The sequence below is a fragment of the Empidonax traillii genome, unplaced genomic scaffold (assembly GCF_003031625.1).
Source record: "Empidonax traillii isolate 1590-97213 ecotype Southwest subspecies unplaced genomic scaffold, ASM303162v1 scaffold466:size1224651, whole genome shotgun sequence".
Lineage (NCBI taxonomy): Eukaryota > Metazoa > Chordata > Aves > Passeriformes > Tyrannidae > Empidonax > Empidonax traillii.
Window position 1 is genome coordinate 906,272 of NW_020955659.1, and position 22,260 is coordinate 928,531.

At 39.3% G+C, this 22,260-nt stretch overlaps 1 protein-coding gene across 1 annotated transcript in view; it reads right to left on the reverse strand.

The window, feature by feature from the left end:
• Positions 1 to 22,260, reverse strand: part of GREM2 (gremlin 2, DAN family BMP antagonist) — a 36,826-nt gene that overhangs the window by 572 nt on the left and 13,994 nt on the right. Inside the window, exon 2 of the mRNA XM_027895759.1 lies at positions 6 to 305. Coding sequence (XP_027751560.1) covers positions 6 to 304 — 299 coding nt within the window. The 5' untranslated portion in view covers position 305. The remainder of the gene's footprint in view (positions 1 to 5; positions 306 to 22,260) is intronic.

Consider the following 22,260-nt stretch of genomic DNA (forward strand, 5'->3'; position numbering starts at 1 on the left):
TGCACTGCCCGTAGCAGAAGCGATTGATGATGGTGCGGCTGATGCAGCCCTCCTCGCTGACAGTCTGCCGCAGGGGCTGCGTCTTGCACCAGTCGCTCTTGAGGTACTTCCTCTCAGTGACCACCAAGGCCTCCTGGCTGGAGGCCAACACCTCCTTGTTCAGCTGCTGCCTACGCTCTGAGTGGTTGCTGCTGCTGCCTTTGTACGGAGAGGGAATGGCGCCTGCAGGACGGTTTTTCCTCGTGTCCGTTACTCGAACCAGCGTTGCCATCAGAAAAACGGACAAGGCAAATTTCCAAATCATCCTGCAATGGCAACAGAAGTCACTGTTAGAGAGACACATTTTCAAACAACAGAGTTGTAATGGAGTTTAACTTTACCCATGCCTTTAGAAGTAGTGATCTTATTGCCTTAGTAATCCCATCCCTTTTCTGAGGAGATTAGCACTATTCTAGGGTCGTTACTTATCATGAAGAGGCCAGGCCCTTTGGAAAGTCGCACTGCTCCCTCTCACTCCTCACAAATTCTCCAGCTACTTGCTTTTTACCCACAGGGACTCTGCTGTTTTGATGACTGAAGTGGTGGTTTTACCACCAAGCTTCAGCCAGAAAGGTTTCCTCCTTCTCTGTGAAATCCTGGCCCAAATACCTAGGCAAACTTCTGGCTAGCAAAGGCTCAAGAGGCTCCTGACAATATAGTAATAGCTGTTTTGGGGATGGCAGAGGAGAGGGGAAGGGAATACCAGGTTACACAAAGTGAACTCCCATATGCCTCTTCATCCCCTGAGACCCAGCCCAACCTCATTCCACACAGAAGTAGCACGGGGTGTCCAAAAGTCTATTTTTATTATTTTAAATTGCTTCTGAAGTTTCTTGGGGCTTTTATGGCACTTACAGGCTTGTATTTGTTGTCTTTGTGGGAGGCCAAAAACTTGATGGATTTATTTTTGCAGTAAGAGGAAATGCTTAAACACAATTTCGAGGACTTCACAACTGCAACGCCTCTTGGGCAAATGGCTTAAGAAGGTCTGTAAACACGAGAGGATTCAATATTTATTTTAGATGTTAAGGAATAGGGTAGAGCATGATCTGGTTGCTAAGCTGAAATAGTCAGCCAGATGGCAAAAATATTTTTTCCTGTGGTTGTCTATTAGGTACTCTTGTTCTGTGGAGCATCTCTTACCAGCTCTTGTCCAATTCATTTTAGTAATGTGTCTCAAAGCACTTCCAGATTATCACAGTAGTGTACTAAATCTCCTCATGAAGTCAGTGCTCACCAGTGAACTGCTACAACTGATTTGACAGTTCATTTCATATCATTCTCCCTGGGAAAGGAGAACAGAGGGTCTCTACAGTGCCAGAACTGGGTGCAGCACAGAAGCTTCCCATTTGGAGGTAAGAACACTTCCAAGTCTTTCTAAAAGTGCTCTGCTGCCCTTTGTTCTTAATGGATAATTTTTTAATAGTGTACAGATGAAACACTCATCCCTCTCTTCACACTAAAGCTTCAAACCAAATAATGATTTTGGTTTTTTTTCCTCTAAAAAGATGCCAAGACAAAAAACTACCACCAGACCGGTAAGTATAACGTCTAACACTGTAAACACTTCACATGTTGCAAAGGCACTCCTATCTGGAAAACGTGCCATTTTCCAAACAATGACACCAAAAGATAACAAAAGTGTTTGCAGTAAAGGCGCAAAAGAAGACAACAGTGCTGACAAATGCTTCTCACCTAATAAAGCCGGCCTAATGTATTTAACTCCTGTGGAGATAAAGAGGAGGAACTACAGACTAGGTGAGATAACATCCCCCTGGGTTATTTTCTATGTCTATGAAATTCCAGTGCCAGACTTGACTAAGTTTCTAAGGGGATAATTTTGAAGTGCTGAAGGAAAGGAAAGTGCTAATCCTATGGCTGTGAACAGAGGATGTCCTGATGCAGAGTTAAATTTCACCGGACTGTGTGCTTGAAACAGAACCACCTTTAAATGGAAACCAGTATTTCTAAAACTCCAAAAAAGCTCATTCATCTGCAACCATGCCATCTGCCCACTGACATCCACTGTAGCCATGGGTACTTTAAATCAGTGGCCTATTTTCACACTGCTTAGCATTCAGCACGCAAGTCCAGAACTTTTGTCCAAAGTCTTTAAATGAAGCAAGACTAGACTTGGCTTTGCTGGCAGGTATTGTCGCCAAGTCCATTGGATGTCAACCCACACATACAGGCCAAAACCTAATCAGGTAATTAGTTTCAGTTGAATATAGTGTTCCATGCTTCCTTTCAAACTGTTCTCATGTTATTCTGTACTGATGGCTGCATTTCAGTAGTAGATAAAACAACTGATCCCCACTACTTTGTGTTTTATATAGAAAGGAGAGGGAAAAAAAACCAAACAGTTACAAGCCTACATCTTCTCGAAAAAAATAGAGATGAACTTTTCACAAGATGCCTTATGCCACATTTGTCAGGCATACTCTTCTACTCTTCTCTTGAAACACAAGGGATATTGCCTCTCCAGTCTCATTTCTCTGATCCTGGTGTAGCACAGGTCCAGAAGCCCATCGGAAGCAGAGATGCACCCTTTCCCCCACACCTTTCTCTTTTCTTGGGATGATTTTACAGTTTGTTTACAACCTTTATGTTCTACAAACCCCTGTCTTACCACAGCCACCCTTTCTTATCATAAAAGGCAAGTTGAAAGGACACATTTCCCTTTTGTTTCGGGTATGGGGGGCAAAGTAGAAATCTAATGTAGGAATTCAGGAAAGCAGAGAGAGAACTAACAACTCAAAATCTAAATTATAGAGAAATATTATAGTAACTTTTTAATTACTGAAATGATTTTATGTAGGCATGGAGAGCCATGCAACAGAGTAAGTAGGATTTGTTCAGTAAGTCTATGTTTATAACTAATAAAGTATTATTAATCAAAGCTGCTATTGTAAGGTTATAAACCAAACGCTGCAGTACATGTCAGCAAGTACTTCTACAGACAAGTAGGAACGCACCACTCATTTCTCTCATTGATCCTCACCAAACTTGAGCCTTAAAATATTTATGTAATAGAATAATAATCTATCTTACACTAGCAGGTCAAATGTGCATTCTGTCAGATCGTGGAATTTCTAATCACAGGGTTGCCCTTTACTAGCCTGCAAATCACCCCTTTCTAAGCCCTGGCACACAAATCCCCTATTCAAGCAAGTAAGAGTGCAAACAAGGTCACCTGGTGCCAGCAATTTGCCAAGGACTACATATATTTATGGTGCTCACATGCAAAGAGAAGAGAAACATCAGTACTCCCAGAGAACCAGAACATTTTGGCAAACTCAATTTGAATGCAAAGCAACATGGTGAATGCTGTCTGTCTGCAGACAGAGCAGGATGAGAAGAAACACAAAACATACTGGAGAAGAATCTGGCTTTTGGCAAGAACAGGGCAGTTCTGCCCTACTTAGATGTAACAAAATGGAACAGCATGTGGCTGATTCCATGCAATCAAGAACTGCCTCAAGAGACTGCCTCTAGAACTTGCACCAATGCCAGCCTGGGCACCCCATTCCTGCTGCACTGGGGTTCCCATGGCAGAGCCAGTGGAGGCTCCTGTGTGACAGTTTCCAACTTCTTCAAGCATTGTTGCCAGCTGCTGCCAGTTCCCCCTCATTGTTTTTTTCTTTTTCTACCACGTGAGCTGAGAATAACTTAATCTTAGACGAGATACTCAGCAAGGCCTGGTTGCATTTACATTTTTTTACAGGTTTTTCCTCCCTGAGATAAGGAAATCAGCATCAAGTACGAGTTCATAGATTCATCAAACCCAGCATGCTGGAGCTGAGCTATCAGGTACCCAGGAGTATAAAAAATCCTTCTTTTGGCCAAGGAGGTAAGAATGCCAAGATCCAGCTCTGTCATTTGCAGAGGTCAGGGCACTGTATTAGGAGGGAAAGACCCAGGATCACTGTGTCTGCACTTAGCTGTATTTCTTCTTTGTATCTAATTACTGCGTAACATAAAATATCTACCAAGGCAGGCTCTCTCCTGCATACCGACCTTCTGGCCCAATAACTCATGCATTCTTGAAAGTAATCCAGCTCCAGAGCAGGACAGACAGTAATGTAACCCCCAAAATAGGCTCTAGTTTTGTGGTTAGGGAAGTTCTCTCTGAATTGGAGCAATAGATTTGATTTCAGAATTCAAGGGCATCTTTTTCGGAGAAGTCCCCCAGTGCAGAAGTGGATGCTACGGTCTGAAAGGCAGGGCAAGACTTAGCAGTGCCCATCTGTGCTGAGCGACTGCTCTGATGTTTCCTCTGGTTTTCAAAGTCAGGACCAGTTTCTCAGCTCAGGATGCAGTTTCTGCCTGGGAATTCCTGTTCTGTGCATCAGCCTACTTCAGAGCTGCAGGTGGACAGAAAGAAAGAGGGATGTAACCGGAAGATCACTGTGATATTTTATATTAGCTGCTCAGGAAATTAGCAGATGTGAGACCCATTTGTTTGCTTTAGCAGGCACACCTACAAAGCACTCAGCATTATCAGTATTCCTGGAAACATCCAAGTCTCTGATATAGGTATGACTCAATCATCACTTCACCAGGACTTTCTGAAGAGAATTCAGAAAATAGTCACAGCCAATTTTTAATTTTTTTTTTTTTTTTAAAGCCCAAAAACCTGCAAAACCTGTCTTGCCATGGAACCTGAGACCCTGCCTATTCAGCTTAATCACAGTATGGATTCATGAGGAAAAAAACTTAATACCATAAATCTACCCTACACGTATCAAAAGTACCATAAGAGTCCATGACTGGAAAGATGATGAACAAATTCAGAGACTCCGTACTTTTGGAAAATCTTGAATTTAATTAATGGCTGAAGAGTTTCCCTTGGAAAAGCAATTCTCTTTAACTGCCAGCAAAAGACAGGCACTACAGACTAGATTAAATCAGGTCCATTTCCATGGTATGATACACAGAGGGCCACATCTGACCACCTGCATCACTCTTTCCCACATTCCATCCTGCAAACTTCAGAGACATGAGAGCTCTCCTTAGGGATCAGCTGAGTGTGCCTGAGTGTGGGAATCCCTATTACCAAAAATTTTTCTAGTCCCAACCTAGTTTCATATTAGACCTACTCAGAAAAAGAATCCGTATAAACCAGTCATATGTATATAAATGTAAGAACATGTTGTACATGGTTAGTTCTCACATTTACGATGGGACGCAAGAAGTGTTCCTTGAAGACAAGCCAGGCAATGGCTTTTCAAAGAACTAAAACTTGGCTTTAGCAACAGATGTGGGAAGCCAGGAAATATCAGATTCTCTACCAGGCAGCCAAAAATGCTATTTATTTAATTTATTAATAGTTAGGCATGATTCTAATAGTACAATGTTCACATAAAGAACATAATAAACACTAATCAAACATCTTTGGGCAAGGGAGGTATTTGGTGCTAATTTTTCTCTTTTAAGTATCCTTTGGAAACTAGTTCTTCCATGTCTCAACAGTGTCAGCAAAAACTGAACACTGTACTGCATCTCTTTTTGCAGAGACATGGGCATCCTATTAAATCGTTCCATCATTAATAGATTCTCATTACTAAATTGCCAGGACTGAGGCCAGCCACAACAACAAAACATGAAGGAGGCAGGGGAGACCAAACTTAAAAAATGCAGAAAACACAGTACTGAAGCTAGGATGTGTTTTTCAGATATTCAGATACAAAATCTCTGCATTTGGGCAGTAGAGTTACCATGTAGTGGGAATACTAAGCATCACTCTTCAAAACGAGTGCACGCAACACCAAAAGCAATAATTATTTAAAAAAGAATAATTAATGCCATTACAGGCAGATATTTTTCCATTCTTGCATTCTAAGAACCCTCTACAGTGATTTGAAAGAAAGCTATTTTCTTGCATCGCAGACTAGCAGTAGGTGGTAGAGGGAGAAAACATTTCTTTCAGACATAATAAATTCCTAGTTTGGCTGGCTTGGATGGAGATTCTTCCTCCTCTCCATCCTTCCCTCTCCTGCCCACCGAGAAGATCCATTCTTCTCTCTCCCTTTCACCAAACACCTATCCACCAGAGAGCCAAGCATACCCACAGGGAACACCACGAAGCTTTGAAAGAACAAGGAAAGGTCTTCCTGCAGGATGGACATCTCAAGAACCACACTCTACAGCGAGGTTCTTGCTTTGTTTTTGACAAGGGGAGATGGAGCTGGGTTTCATTGATCCCAGCCTATGTTCTTCTGGAGAGGACAACATTTCCCTCCTAATCTCAGAATTTAGCAGCTCTCCTTGTCAAGATAGTTCCTGAAGACACTAGATTTGAAATATCGAAAAATATATAAATCATCAACAAAACCAAAGTATGTAGAAAAATACAATGGTGGGAACAATCTACGCTAAGATAGAGCTAGTTGAAAGGATGTTGCATTATATTAATTTAGCTGTGACTACAGATTTTCTAGTTCCAAGGGCTGTGCAATGTGCTCTAGAATGACCCTGCTTGAGCAAGAAGGTTGGACCAGATGACACACTGCGGTTCCTTCTAACCTTACCCACACTCTGTGATTAAATCCATGATAAATACCAGTGCTTCCCAAACCAGACACACACACCACATGTAATAGATGCAATTACTAAGGTAATCCCCCAACTAGAAGAAAATAGGGGAGAAAACTGCTACAAGGTTTGTTGGTTTGGATTTGGGGTTTTTTTAAGTGTAAATGTTAGCCTGGTAATACAATAAGCAAGACACTGTCAACTTCATATTAACTTGTATTTACCAGTAGCAAAGATTTGATTCCACAACTGCATCAGCATTTTAACACAGGAAAAGTAAAATAGAGATAAGGAACAAAAGCTACAAAAAATGTAAAAGCAGTGTTATCCTACAGTAGCTCAGGAATGCAGCAACGCCATTTTTAGGGGAATAGGAATACACAGAACTAAAATACTAGCAGGTAACTGGACAAAGGGGTTTTTTTTATTATTATTATTATGATTAAAAGCCCTAAATTTCATTGCTATTTCAGCTTCAGGAACTTGTGGTTTTAGAACGAACCACAGACAAATGTCTGCCTGGTGAGCAATGTGGACTGTCCCAAGCAGAGTGAGATGTCCTACTCAGAAGTGTCTGGGTAGTCATCAGTACTGGCAGCATATGCAAGACTAGGGAAAAAAGGGGGAGTGGGAGGAGGGAAAAACCCACAAAATAAAACCAGATTTCTGTTAGCTGTCCATGAGGCTGATTTTCTTTCTCCCAACCTGGTTTTGAAGAATGCTGCAGTCAGGGGGTGGAAGGAATAAATAAAACTCCTTGGATACAAGGAGAAGAGATTTTTTGGAAAGGACCAATAACTCTGCTATGCATCTCAAAAATGTCTCTCAGCAAGAGTGAACTAAGTTGAATAGATACTTGTTCTTCTTCTTAGTGTTGCTCAGCTTTCAAGCACGAGACAGAGAGCCCCAAATAGGCAAGTCAGTTCTGTTTGCACATGAACATTTTGTCCAGCAAGCAAAAACAGCCTACATTTAACTTTATTCTTCTGTGCAGAAGGCAGCTGGTACACTCCCATTTGGCAGCATTTCATTTAGGAGGAAACAGCAGACCTCTGCCCTTGGGAAACTAAAAACTAAATCTGAAGGGAAGCGGTCGCTTGAGCAAATGTCTTCATTTGTGACCATCCCCTCAGCCTGTTGGAAAGGAGGACAGTCAACACAAGAATGGGGAAAGTTCAGCATTTAAATACAATAGCTCATTTCATTGCTTCCTCACTGGAGAATCAATACTACAAAAGACTATTTTGCAATGAGTAGTCTCCATTATATTTTTGTTGTTTGCATTACAACAGAACATAGAAATCGCATCCAAGACCAGTGCCTGACTAAGCAACACATCTTCAAATGTTTGTAGACTGACTTGGTGATCAACATATGGCAGGACCAGAACTGAGCTCAGAGGGGAAGTGAGTTACTGGAGGTCAGAAATTAACTAAGAATGGACCATTTCCAACACCTTTTAATTGCACCACATGGCACCAATACTCTTCTTTTTTGCTAAGCAATATGGATTTGTTACCCTTAGGCAAGCTTTTCTTTAAAAAAAATTATATTTTTGTAAATGAAAATTCATTTGTATGAAAATTTCCAATATAGTTGCTCTGAGTTTTAATAAAACAGAGATGGAGTTAGGAGCTTTATGTCTCATAGCTTCAAACAACACACTACTTCTAGAACACACAGCTTATCTTCTAGCCCACAATAAGAGAGAAGACCATTAATGTTCAATACATATTCATTACTGTACTTGCACCACTACAAAAAGAGGGCATTTGGATGAGTTCTGTTCTAGAAGAAAACTGAGGTTTCTAAAGTGCTCAAAAGAACTTCCAATTGCTTCTCTTAATGGTCAGAAAAATATCATTACTTCTAAAAATCAATAGGTGGCCTGTAATCTTGCCTATAATAAACACTAGGTTAATCAGCAGAGAAGTAACATTTAAATTTTCCAGATTTTTCTGGTAGATTCAGATAGTTGTATTCTTTCAGACTCTCTATTCAAGATGCTGTCCTCAGTGATCACATTATGACTCTGAAGTGGTCATGTTCCTGTTTGAAAAATCTAAAATGTTATTGATAGTCTAGTGTTTATATTATGAACTTTTGTAAGCCAATATCCTATCTATAGAGCTGAAAACCACAGATGGTTCAAATAAGAATTGTTCTTATCACAATATCCCGCAGGCTAGTCTTTCTATTAGGCAGTATGCAAATTCCCATACATACAAAATTTCAGCTATGTATCACCACTATTTTCCAATATGTCCCTCGTAAGAACCGATCCAGCTGTATTTTCATAAAGTTGTCCTAAAAATTGCATATATTTATTCCTCTGAACATTCTTCATTTGGATTTATCTCTGCTTAAATTTGCCTGCCAAAGCGTCAGTCCTCCTGACTAAAACTCACAGCAGTTCTGGGGACAGAGTGCAGAAGATCTATGCTAATGAGCAAATATCATAGGAATTGACCCCATTCATCCTGTTAGCTGCAACCAGGTCTGCACCACGCAAAAATGAAACTGAATGCCTTATCGGAGGTATTCACAGAAAAGCATTTTTTTTCTCCTCAGTAAGGAAAAATCTAGGAAATCCTCTCATCCTTTTTTCCTTTGGTTAATAAGCAACACATATGACACTTCCTCACAATAAATTTTTTCCCTCTGCCAAATTTCAAACAGGTTGGACAGCAAGGCAGGTTTGAATCTTCTATTGCATCACTCTGTGTGCTTTCTCCTAGGGTACACAGGGATGTATGAAAAATATTTCAGTCAAGGGGACAAGAGGGAGCAAGTCAATTATATCACAGTTTAGAATCACAGGAAGAGTGAGGAATAAAGAGGATGTTTAGGGTTACTGTGATGCACTGGCACATTGTGCACAGCCATAGAAAACCAGAGTTCATGAGCTTTAATGTACACATTGAAATAGTGGTGGGTCAACTCGAAGTTTTTAAAACAGTCTCTTGCCCAGGGTGTAAGCTGGCCCAAAAGCTAAAAACTTATTTGCACTGCACTATGTGTCAGTGGAAACCAGGCAGTAACAAGTCACTGCTGCACACCATGCATGGTATTAACCTTGGGTTGATCCTGTAATTTTTTTTTTCATAGACTTACTTGGAGAATTACAAGATGTTTTATTCTTTCCCTAAGAACCAGGCTTCTGCTTGGCTCACTTTTGCCGTTACTTTTTCTGGATTAACTAATGGCCCATCAGAATCCCTGTTTAATTACTTTTGCTTCAAATGTTTGACTCAGCTGTGGGTTTTGGTCTGAAAGGAAACCTGATCACTCAAGGTCTTATATGAAAAAATTCATGTATGCAACTGAAATGCAATTCAAATCTGTGAGGACTGAAAAGTGCAGTAAATGTATGCTCTGATGTTTTTTTTTTCCCCCGTGTTTCTGCAAGCCTATAAACAAAGACGACATTTGGAGTTCAAAACCTCCAGAGTTACATGGCTTCCTGCATACACATGCATCAGTCGATGTCTTGATGCAAGTTCTTCAGTTTGGAACTATTTTGACCCTTGTTTTCAAGTTGTTTTGTAAAATAAAAAAAAAAAAAAGGAACTTTCATTTATTTCACTACATGTCTATTGGTATTTCCAAATTGACAGTCATGTGTTTGACTGTCATAGCTATCAAATGGACCAAAACAAATCATAGCAGCTCAACAAAAGCACAGCACTTATGAGTGCCATAAAGTTAGGAATACAAATAAAATTTTAATTAGATATGCACTATGAACATAAAATGCTAAATACCTATACACTTTAGTATCACTCTCTGCGTATATTAGAAAACACACAGCACACAGAATGAATGTGCAAACTAACATTTATGCCCTGTTACTGGCAGTGTGTATCACTTAACTAAAAGTAACTAAAAGATGAATTTTCAGTGAAATGTTGCAGGATGACTTGTAGCACAGGAAATTTCACATGAAAATACTGGAAATTTACTCTGTCCCTCCCACTTCACACTGATAGTAACGCGTGGCTGTCCCACATCTGTGTTCTTGTGGCTTTGATTCATGTTCAGATCAGTGATCCTCCCTCCATCATTACCCAAAGAATGTAAATGTTTGCTCTGTCTGTATTCTGGTTTACAGACTTGGCCCATTACTGAATATGAAGGATGTAATTCAATCATACAAGGATCTGCTGCCATGTGTAAATTGGGATTTTATATTTTATGACTTAGGCTTTGCAGAGCAGCCATCTTACTACTCACCTCCCTCTCTCCTTGCTCATGACTGAATTATAGTTCTGTCTCTAATTGAAGCCTACTATTATTCTATTTCTCTTCTGCTGAGAGGAAGACCAGAGCTATCATTCTGAATACACAGCAAGCCACAGGAGTCTGAATGAGGTACTTTAATGACAGGTCCTCCTACACAGCACATTTGCAGTTTTTCTGCTAATTAATTTGATTTCCTTTGTCTAGACTAACATAACACAGTTATGCTCATTTAAAGGAAGATTGTTAGCCTTTCAGTTCACTCCAAATGAGGAAGAGAGAAGAGTCAATAGACTGGAATCTGGGGGAGACTGACTGACTTTGTCCTTGACTACACCATTGCTTATGTTTTCACTTGACCAAGACTTTGTCTCTAGGAGAACCCGAGACAGCACTATCATCAGAGGAGAGACTATAATCAAAATCAGATATCCCTGGTATGTGCATGGCAAGGCAGTGGCAGTTACACAGAAGGGTTCTGTCTGTGATGCACTGCAGTCAGCAGCTTTCTTCCTGGCAATCACTTGGCATTTGCTGTTCACAGCTCCTGACATCCTCAGAGGGCTGAACAAACACGTAATTAAAAACACACACAAGCTGTTTTCTTCAGACTCCCTTCAACGAATGAAAGGACATTCAGTAATGGAGTTAAAGAAGTAACTCCTCACTATTTGGAAGGTGAGACCTTCATTTGGCAGCTTTGACAATGGTTGAAACTGCGGAGATAGATGAAGTCTCAGAACCAAGCTGTCAGTCAAATACAGAACTTGGGAAATGGAGCGATGCATGATGAACAGATGAACGGACTTGGATTTGAAAGTTCAGCCTTTTGAGTCATGAGGGGAGATCCAGTTTTAATACCCCGCAAGAAAAGTTACAAGGTATCAGACATCATACAGGTGCTCTGTAGAGTGGAATGAGTTCACACATTTCTTAATAACATCAGGGGAGAACTTCTCCTATGACAAAAGAAAAAGGGAGGGAGCCAACAGGGGCAGTCACCAATCCCTTCTGCTCACACTCAGAAAAGTGCCAAAACTCCCCTTCTGCGGATAGTTCAGGACCACTTCTATCCTTGTCACCTCAGTTGCATTTGTAATTTTGCAGCATCAGAGGGGAAAGATTCCAATTTTTTGACTTCCTGACTTAGGGGTTATTTTTTTGGCTCACAGTAACTGGGTACCCTCTTTACTCAAACATAAGCAGAAGATAAACTGCACCTGGAGGCTCGTTATTAGCTTATTCTGACCTTGGGTTTTTACAGTGTTTGGCCATAAGCCATTAAAACTGTGTCACACAGCTCAGGTTGAGTATTTTTCCATTATTGATGATTTTAAGTTTAGCAGAAGTAGAAAATAAGTAAAAGGAAATCCAAAGATTCTTCTCTTTGGCTCTTTCAGAAAGCTAATCTTAGAAAGGTCAGGGAAGTATCTTAGAAAGAGTTAGCCAACATCTAGCTATAAATTTCAGTGTGAGATCACAAGGTCCATTTCTCTTCCACATCTATTCAAGCCCTCTTCCCCAGCTCTAATTTAGGCAGTTCTTCCTTGAATCTAGAAGAGAGAGATGACACTTTTGGTAATCTTGGGTGACCTCATGCTTCTAAACAGAAGAATATACCGAGACTGTATTTCATGTCATTGCTTGAATGGAGTAATGAATTTTCCAAGTGAAGTGGCTGAGAGCTTCCCTTCTGACCTGACTACAATGTGAGATACCAGCTAACATCTCCATATGTGACCACTAAATGCAAGACTGATTGTGAAAGTTTGGTTTGGTTTCTTTTCTCTTATTACAGAGCAGTCAGAGAACATAAACATTACAGTTTACACCATTTTTCTAATCCTAATCACTTAGTGTTGTTTCAAGAAATTATATTTACCATATTGAAGCAGTAAGGGAGATTGATCAGCTGAAGGTTTTGGCAAAGTATCTGTAATGGCTTAGCAACCAAATGTCATCTCTGCTGCTTGCTAAGTCCCATTGTAATTGATTATAGCCATGTAGTTGACTATGAATTTTTCCTTATTTTCCCTTTAAAGAAGTGAGCAAAAATTGGTTTTAAGACACTTTCAATGTAAAATTATTAAAGACTGAAAAGCCAAGAAGCCATTTCACAGAGTTAACATGAAACATGATTTTGTCTTGGTAATGGGAAAGCTCTAAAAATGCATAAATTGAACTAGGACCTTCAGGTGTTTCCAGTCTAAAAATGTCCCTACCTCTTTCTGTGAAAAAGTAACTTTAAAATAAAAAGTTTTGATCAACACTTCTGAAAACTTTCATTCCCATTGTGTGAAGAGACAAAAAAAAGTTTCAGCTCTGAACCCCTGGGGCCCAGTTGCCACAATTCATGTAGCATGATGGTCCTCATTGGGTCAATGATAACCACATCCCCATGGGATTTTTTTATGCTTGTATTTTGAAAGGAGGCTCAGTAAAGAATTTGGCTTAGGAAAACAAGACTGTGCTTCCTCTCTTCCCTTACTTAGTTTCAGAACAACAGCTTTTGCTTTGAGTGATTATTTCAGCTTCCATAATTCTTCCCTAACACAAAATTATAGAGAAGTTTCATATATATCAGATCAGTAATCTGGGCAGCATAAGAACATGGCTAATGTCAGAGCAACAAAAGGAAAAGGAATAACAATGAGAAAAAACACTATCAAAAATGTACCAAGCAAAGGCAAAGCTAAAAGCAGCTCACCTGTCTGAAAATTTGCTAACTTGGCAAAATCCCTTTTTCTCAGAGGATCCTAAAAAGCTCTTAATTAGGGCAAAGACTGAAGAGTATTAATTGCCACTTGGCTAAACTCTGCTCGTTAAAAACAGAGAGACATTTTTGGGGCTTTTTTCTTTCTTTCCCACCCTCAAAATCAAACAATTTGTTTTATAATATGAATGACAGGAAAAGCTCCATCAAAGCAAGTGCACACTTCTATATCTACATATTTGTTATAACGTTGAAGGGGAGGACTCCTAAGCTTACCTAAAAAAAAGAAAAAAAAAGAAAAAAAAAAAAAAAAAAAAAAAAAAAAAAAAAAAAAAAAAAAAAAAAAAAAAAAAAAAAAAAAAAAAAAAAAAAAAAAAAAAAAAAAAAAAAAAAGGAAAAAAAAAAAAGAGTGCTAATTAAATCATTAAACTGTATGGTTTTATAGTTTAAGCACAATATGCAATGCCACTGCAGACTTGAATGGGAAAGGAAGCAAGAGAAGCACTTTTAAACTAATAGAAACAGGCCTAAGAATGCAAGGTACTGAGTGGATTTACAGCATAAATGTAGAGCTCACTGAGATTGTACAGTATTAGAGAGGTCCTCTCTATCACTGTTCTCCATTCCCCTCAAAACCAAAATAATATGCTGCTTTCCAAATTTTAAAAATGTTCAAAGCTGCTTTCCAAATCCATGGCAAAGTATCTAAAAAACCCAGAAACGAGATTTTAGAGACAGTAGAAATAGATGACAGGCACATACATATCGCTTGAACCAACCTGAGCAATCCATAAAACACCTGTTCCCACACCTACAAAGCCTTCAGTTTCATTTTGGACTGTGACATTATGTGTCCATACACCAGTGCTTCTGTGGGGTGCTCAGGCGAACAACTGGGTAGGTGGTGATGCCGTCCTGCCAATCACACAGAAGACAGACGAAGCTTGAGAGCCTCTCAGGAGCTCCCTGTCATGCCCGCTTTGTCATGTACGTTTCACATACAACCTACCAACATCACTGAGTGAAAGACGAACAGCATGAACTCCTCCCAGTCATCCAAAAATGTAGCCAACAAGATATGCTACTTATCTTTCTTGTAACCAGCCTTGCATCTTCCCTCTTTTATGTAAGCTCCTGGTTTCAGTACCCACATGAACTGGAGATAATTTGACTCATATTCTCCCCCATAAAAAAAAAAAACAAACACAAAACCAAAACCAAAACGACAACAAAAACAAACAAAAACCCCCCTTGCAAACTCAACCAAAACAAAACAACACTAAAAATTTCAGAAAAGGTTCATGGGAATGTGGAAAGCACAAAAAAGCACTACCCATATTTTACAGTTGAAGCTGGGTTATTAGATAGGGAATAAACACAGAAATTCTGGGTCTGAAGGGAACTACAATACCACATACACTATATTTTTATGTGATTAGGCTTTGTGGTACAGAGACTGAGGTCCTAATTTAAACTCCTTGAATTTTATCAACCTCCCTGACACATTTAGAAGGTTGTTATAGGTTATATAGGTTTTTCAGTCCGAAAGAAAATAATCAGAGACCAAAAGAATTAAAACCTATGCCTCTTCCCCTCCACTTTATGTTCTGATTAGAATACTCCAGGATGTGAGTTCAAATACATATTCCTGTTATATATAGTTCTCCTGGAATAGTACAACTCCACCTTCAGGTAAAGTAATGGCACAAAGAAAACCCTGCATCTGATCTTGGGAAATAACCAATTAACATCAGCTGGATATATTTCTGGCTGCAACCCATGCCCCTTTGAGATAAAGCTTAAATCATCTCATGGTGTCACCCAGTCCGGAGCACAGTTTGAGTCCTTCAGACTATGAGCCACAGTCCCTCTGCTCCTGGACCCACCTTCCCCCCAGCCAGGATACAGGCCTGTGTGCAGCCACACAGTCAGCAAGACATGTTTGCAGATCCAGCCAAAAAGGCTTTTTTTTTTGTTTTCCCTGCAGGAGCAGTGATGCTGCCCCCTCCTCCCCCACCTTGCCAATGCTGGACTGCTCTGCCTTACCAGTGCCAACCTATGGGCAGGCTGCCTCCAACCAGAGGCCACGCCACACCCTGATACTCCTTCCAGACTGGGGCCTGGGAAAACTGTCACCCAATTTACCTGTTTCAGGGTGGAGGAGGCTAATGTAACTGGGAGGGTGTGGCTGATAAAGGTGGCGTTGACAGATAGAACTGCATGCTTTGGCTTCCTACAAGACATGCATGGTCCTTGTATCTGAATGGTTTGATGTTAGTAGTACAGTCTGTACCACAGCAGTGAGAAGAAAGAACAACAACAACAACAACAACAACAACAACAATACTACTACTACTACTAATAATAATAATAATATAGAATGTGCTAAGTAGTACCTTTTCAGGTGCCCAAGAGCATCTGAAAGATGTTTGTTTAGGCTGACACATCAGAGACAGACTCTATGGTACATGCATACCCCTCCACAGTGGCTGCTGGAAACCAAGTGAGAGATGTGGTATACTTCAACAGGCACATGTGCTGAGGCAACCAGCTCTCCGTCAGAACCTCATTCTGCTCTAAAGACACAAGGACTTGATTTTGGGAAGTGTCTGAAACATTACAGCTCTTACTAAAGGCTGAATTTCCAAAAGGGGTATGCATTGTTTGTTTCAAGTCCTCAATGAACATGGGGTACTAAAAAGAGGATCTTTTATCTTATCTTGAAAATGTGCTCTGCAACGGTGGTGCAAAGCTAAATATTAAACATGGAAAAAGGAGCACGAAAATGCTCTTTAATTTCTCCATTCTAATGTCCTTTTGAATGTCCTGCCTTTTAAGTGCAAAGGTTTCTTCTGCCAAGGTTTTAAGTGATTAAACATAACCACTGGGTACACTGCATAGAAATTATCTACAGGATGCATGAAACACTGATGCCTTCTGCTTCACTCTTTCTCCATTAGCCATATGACCCCTCACATCCTCCTTGTCCTAAGACCTACCCTTGCTGGACTCTCCACAACTGATTCAGGATCTAGCCCTGAAGATTGTGGCAAGATGGCTCGCTCTTTGTGTGAAGATGCTATGTACCCCTGCAATTAGTGCAATTCAAAATTAAGCAAAACTGAATTTAAGGACAAACAAATAAACAAAAGTAACCTTGTTTGGTGAAAGAAGTTGGAGGAAATACTTTTCCTATCTCTTTCCAGGTAACAGACATGCCACAATACTCATGAGACAGAACCAATCTGCTGATTTATAGCTTGAAGAAAAAGATCTGCCAGAAGTTAAGAAGTTGTAATATATTTTGAATGTAAATATTTGCCTAACCTCCCTTTCAGAACAGAGCACCAGAACCACAGCAAAAGTTGGTCAGCTGTTCTGGCTATTGAATTCAAATGGATTTTTGCCCTCATTAGGTAGAAGCATAAGTTGTGCATTCAAATGATGTGGTAATAAATGGAGTGATGTTGCTAATATATGAATGAGAAAAACGTAAGTTTTCAGGACCATTCATTCAGCAGAAGGCTGAAACATCATCTGACCAGGTGAACAACATCTGTTCACTTGATCAGATACTGTTTCTCAGATGAAGCTTTCAATGACAAAGAGCATCAGCCTGTATCTCTGCCATGCAGTCAAAGGGTACAAACACCACAGTGACTAGCCATAAAAAGAGAACAAGCTTTATGCACAGAACCTGTGCATTAAGTTTCTCCTTTGTTACTGAACAAAGGCACCTTAATTCTCCAATAGCCTGGATGATTTTGAGAACCACTGGGCTAAGTTTTTCCACTTAACTACAACTGCATATATGCAAGAATAAATGTAATATAATTAACAGTCAACAGACAGGACTAAGTTCTCATACAGGTATGGGCTCACACCATTTTAGTAATTAGGACTCTAATTGAAAGAGGGCATCTTTAAACTAACACTGTAGAAGTTAAGCAACTTAATTAGCTTCCTGTATTCAGGTCTGAAAGTCTGAAGCTACCAGACCTTAGAAGAAAAGTATGATAATGTACCCTGCACACCACCAAGTCAAAAGCACTGAGGAAAACACACTACTCAACTGTAATTCAAATAAAGAGATGGAAACTGGATGGCAGTTTGCAGTTTGGATCAGATGGCATTTAAACTGGGAAAGGAGGCCTTATATTTTATTTTTAATCAATTGCCTCTAGTAATATTTATTCTTCTTAAAGGAAGTTGTAGGCTCTGTACTTCACTGACAGCTTTTTGTTAAATCAGCTTCCAAACACTGTTCCTTCCCCCTAATTTTATATAGTTTCCTGTGCATTGATATCTCTCACAATGGTCATCCCAGTAACACATCCCAACATGTCCTACAGCAGGGCAAGAGACTCCTCTACACTTGAAAATTAAAAAAGACATATCCAAAAGCAGAAGTTAATCCAACTTATAGTTCAATTTAAAAAACGACTCTGATCAGTTCTACAGCCACCACACTTCACTGACGGTATGCTGAGGACATTAAGGACAAATCAAGAGTCTATTTTTGGCCCTGAAACCATGGGTGCACAAATATAGAATGGAAAGGAGTAGCTTATGAACGAGTTCTGGGTACTCACACTGCAGGAAAGCCATGAAGCCCCTCTCAGGGGAAGGCAAGGAAGAAAACCAAGAACATTTACATACACAGAAACTATACCTCAATGTGGCAATATTGGAGCAATGTGGGATCTTTAATAAAACAAAGTCCAGAGGAATGACATTAATGGCTGCAAAATGCATAAAAGGCCATAGCAAAGGTGAAACAATACGTTTTTTCTCTTCATGGATTCAAATGCAATAATGTTAGTAAATAAGATTTCAGACAATATTCCTATTAGCAAGCACCATGATACAGATAGTAAGGCTAAGATTTGCCTAAGTTTGTAAATTCATCATCAGAATTATTAAGGAGAAAGTGACGCAAAAGGAAAAGAAAAATCATCTCTACCATGGACTATATCATGAGGCAAGCCAGATGACTTCTCAAGGTCCCTTTAATTCCCTTTTAAGTCAGACAAACATATATTATATAGAAGAATCATTATCCTCCAAAGAACCATCTTTTTAATAGGATTTCTCTTTTGCCTAGTTTTCTGTCATCTCTCTTCTCAGCTTCCTAGGATTTTAGGTTTTGTTTTAGCTGTCACAGAAATAAATCATCGTTCTTTTGGCTATGGGGTCACTAAACCACTACTCAAAGCCAGCCTTATGTTTAATACACTGCAATATGCTAAATGTGAACCCACCAGTTTTATAACACAGATACTATCAGATGGTTTCAGAATTAAAGACTTTGACTTCTTTTGCTGCAGGCAGAATACATAACTTTCATACAGCATTCCACTGTTGGCAAAAGAAGTCAAGACTTTGCAGAATGTCTCGGCTTTCCCAAAATTTCAGTTAGTTAGAGGAAACATTGCCTTGTTTATTTTTTGAAGAAGGTGAATGTAATTTATAAATCGTTAGAAAATGTTAGGTTTCCTAAAACACACAGAGACCATTTTCCACATAAGGCTAACTTGTCACAGTTTTAAACAATCTTTGAGGGCTGACTTCAAGGCAGAGGAGTCAAAACTGCTTAATTAGACAGGATGGGTAGATGATAAGATGGAAATATTGCGCCATATCATACTTCTTCCTCACGGTCCCTTTGGAAACAGAGTGACAGACACATTGAACTAGAAGGCTGGCAACAGCATTGCTGCTGCGACGCCAGCTGATGGAGCAGCCAAATTCCACATTCTGAAACTGAATGGGGCACTTGAGTGGCTTCTCACCCAGATGACAGAACAGGCCCATAAACAACTACATCCTTGAAGATCTGAGGCCAGCTACAGAGGTCTGCACGGAACAAAACATCTGTAATATCCTCATGACAGCAAACACCCAAATTCTTCTCTATTTGTAACACCTGTAATTAACAGGTGTGGAATACTTTGTCAACAGCTGTTATCATAAAGCTATGGTATTTGTCGCACAAGCACAGCAATACCCTGTGAAGCTGTACCCACTGTCCAACACTCCCTTTCCCACAGAGCACAACAAATAAATTAATGAAATTGCCCTCAAACAGAAACTGAACACACATTGGAATAGAATTCATGTTTTCCATCTGCCTTTATCCTTCCAAATTTGAAGAAAAAGTTTTGAAATTTGATTTGCTTATTGTTCTTAATACTCTAAAATTAGCCCAGAGAACAAAGGCATCTCCTCAACATTTTCCCTGTGAGAAACTTTACCTGGACATAGTCTAATATCTCTGATTACTTTAAAGAGGTGGGGTGACATTGCAGTGTGTGGATTACTAAAAGCCAGGAAAGAGTTGTTTACCTAAGAGCAACCCACAATGCCAATTTTTTTTTTTTTGACAGTATGTACTGTTCTTATTTATTTACTCTTATTTAGCAACAATTATACTGCTATTTCTGAGATAAACCAGCTGCTATGGTATGTTTTTTAAATCAATGCTGCATATATACTCTCTTGTAAACCAGTGCAAAGCAATGATCAAGTAGGTTTTTACATGTCCATATTCTAATAAAAAATACATCACTCATTGCAAAGGAATAACCATAGGACTGAAACAAAAGGGAAGTTTTATACAAGACAGAATCCTTAAACAGATCAGTACAGCAGAGGATGAGAAGAATCTGCAAGGCTTCATGCACTAGGCAGTACTGCAATGCTTTCTACTAACAAAAAGTTCCACACACCTGTTTACTGTGTTCTCTAAGCTAAGGAAAAAAATGGCAGGTGGACAGATTCTCTGCAAATATGTATTTAAAAGTATTTTGAAGGCTTAACCTGACAAATACTGACTTCATTAAAGTGAATAGAAAAAAGAATATTTCAATTAAGTAAAGATAATAATTTTACTCTCTGGGACTATCAGTACAAAATGTTTGAGGTTTAAAATATACAGTCATTTAGACCAAGCAAGGATCTGTCTTCAGGTAGATTCGCTGATATTTGACACAGTTCAAGTGGACAAAAAAAGTACTGCTATTAAAAATACTTGATAAGTTTAAAGGAAACAGCAAATGCTTACAAATAAATTATTGTGACAGCTGACAGATGAAAAATAAAAAAGAAAAAAATCACACCAAATAAATGTTTACCAGAAAGTAAACTTAAAATAATCATTAACAACATTTATGTGCTTGGAATATCTTGCAATTCCAATTCAAATTATTTTTCATTTGTTCTTAGTATCATGCTACTTCCGTAGTTATTTTTTATATCTGAAATTGCACTAAACTTTTAATTAATTAAACTTCATCTGGCTATAAAGAGTAAAAGGAAGGACAAGGGAAGAGAAAACTCCACAAATGAATGTTTTCTGCTTAGTGTGACAAACCAAATAAATCTAGCCTAGTTAGTTTTAATCTAGGCTACAGCAGCCCTTGGCTTTACAAGAGCACCAATATCTGAAGAGGTTCTATAAAACATAGCTAAAAAAAGTATCCCCCAAAAGCCTGTAAGACTGAAAAAGTTCCTTCTTTTTAAAGATGTTGAGTCCAACAAAATTCTTTAACCCAATGGTAACCCAAGCCTTTCTGCTTTCCAGCTTTTCTTGCTTATGAAAATAAGCAGTTGTCCCACAAGCTCACATGGGACATCTGAAAATGGCTTCATGTCCCATTATATGCCTTTCTAAGAAGTTTGAGTCTACAGTAATTTAGTATCAACACACCACAGATAATTATCTCCTAATGTTGTCTTTTTCCATGACCTTAGATATTGGGACCTAGTAAGAAGTTAATGGAATATCCTTGTGGGTAATACATTGAAGTAAGTAAAGAAGGAGAAAGAGCTGTAATACAACTTTTTGAGGGGAGAAAATGTAAAGAAATGAGGATCTCCTTATGGCATGACTGCCATGCAATTCTAAAGCAATAAATATGTAAATGTAATTGGAATCACCCCATACTCCATTGATTTACACTTCTGACTTGAATCAAATAAAGATCTGATTAGGGTTTACTTCAGCGATACCAGATCATCTGAAGGTATCAGAGATACCAGACCATCTGAAGCCATGACTTTGAGTAATGGTGACACATAACTGCTTTTCTGAAGTTAATGGTAGTTTTCGCACAATGTGTGCATTACTTGCTGGCTTAATAACACAAATGTCTTGTTTGGTAATTTACTGGCTGGAAGGACCTAGTTACTGCCAGTTGGCAGTACCAGGCAAATAATTTCAGCAAAGAAGGGCTGATCCTAATCTCTCCTCATGCAAGGCTAATACAGTATCAGTGAAGAATTCAGTATCTGTGTTCCTTTGTGTGCACAACTCCCAAATGAACTTTGGACTTGTAAAATTGGTTGTTATACAGGACTTCCTCACCTTGAAGTAAAATCATGTTCAGTGATCCTCTAAAGGATCTGGGAAATCCCAATGGCCCCTGAAAGGCTCACCAGCTCTGAACTGTGACATTCTGGCACCAGGGGCCATTCCCTATATAAGGGCTTGACAGTAGAGGGGAGGGGGTAAAATGTGTCTAGCTGTACTTTGGATCTAATTACATCTTCTTATAGCTCCGAGGACCTTATCAACTTTAGTTCCAGAGTGTAATTTAACCTATGCATTCAACCCTCATAGTGATCCTCCACAGCCTGCAGTTGCACCTTTCTCCTTAGAGAGTGAAAATCTCAGCAGATACATCCAAAAATGGGAGCATTAAGCAGCATCTTGCAGCATTTCTTAATCATTCTTT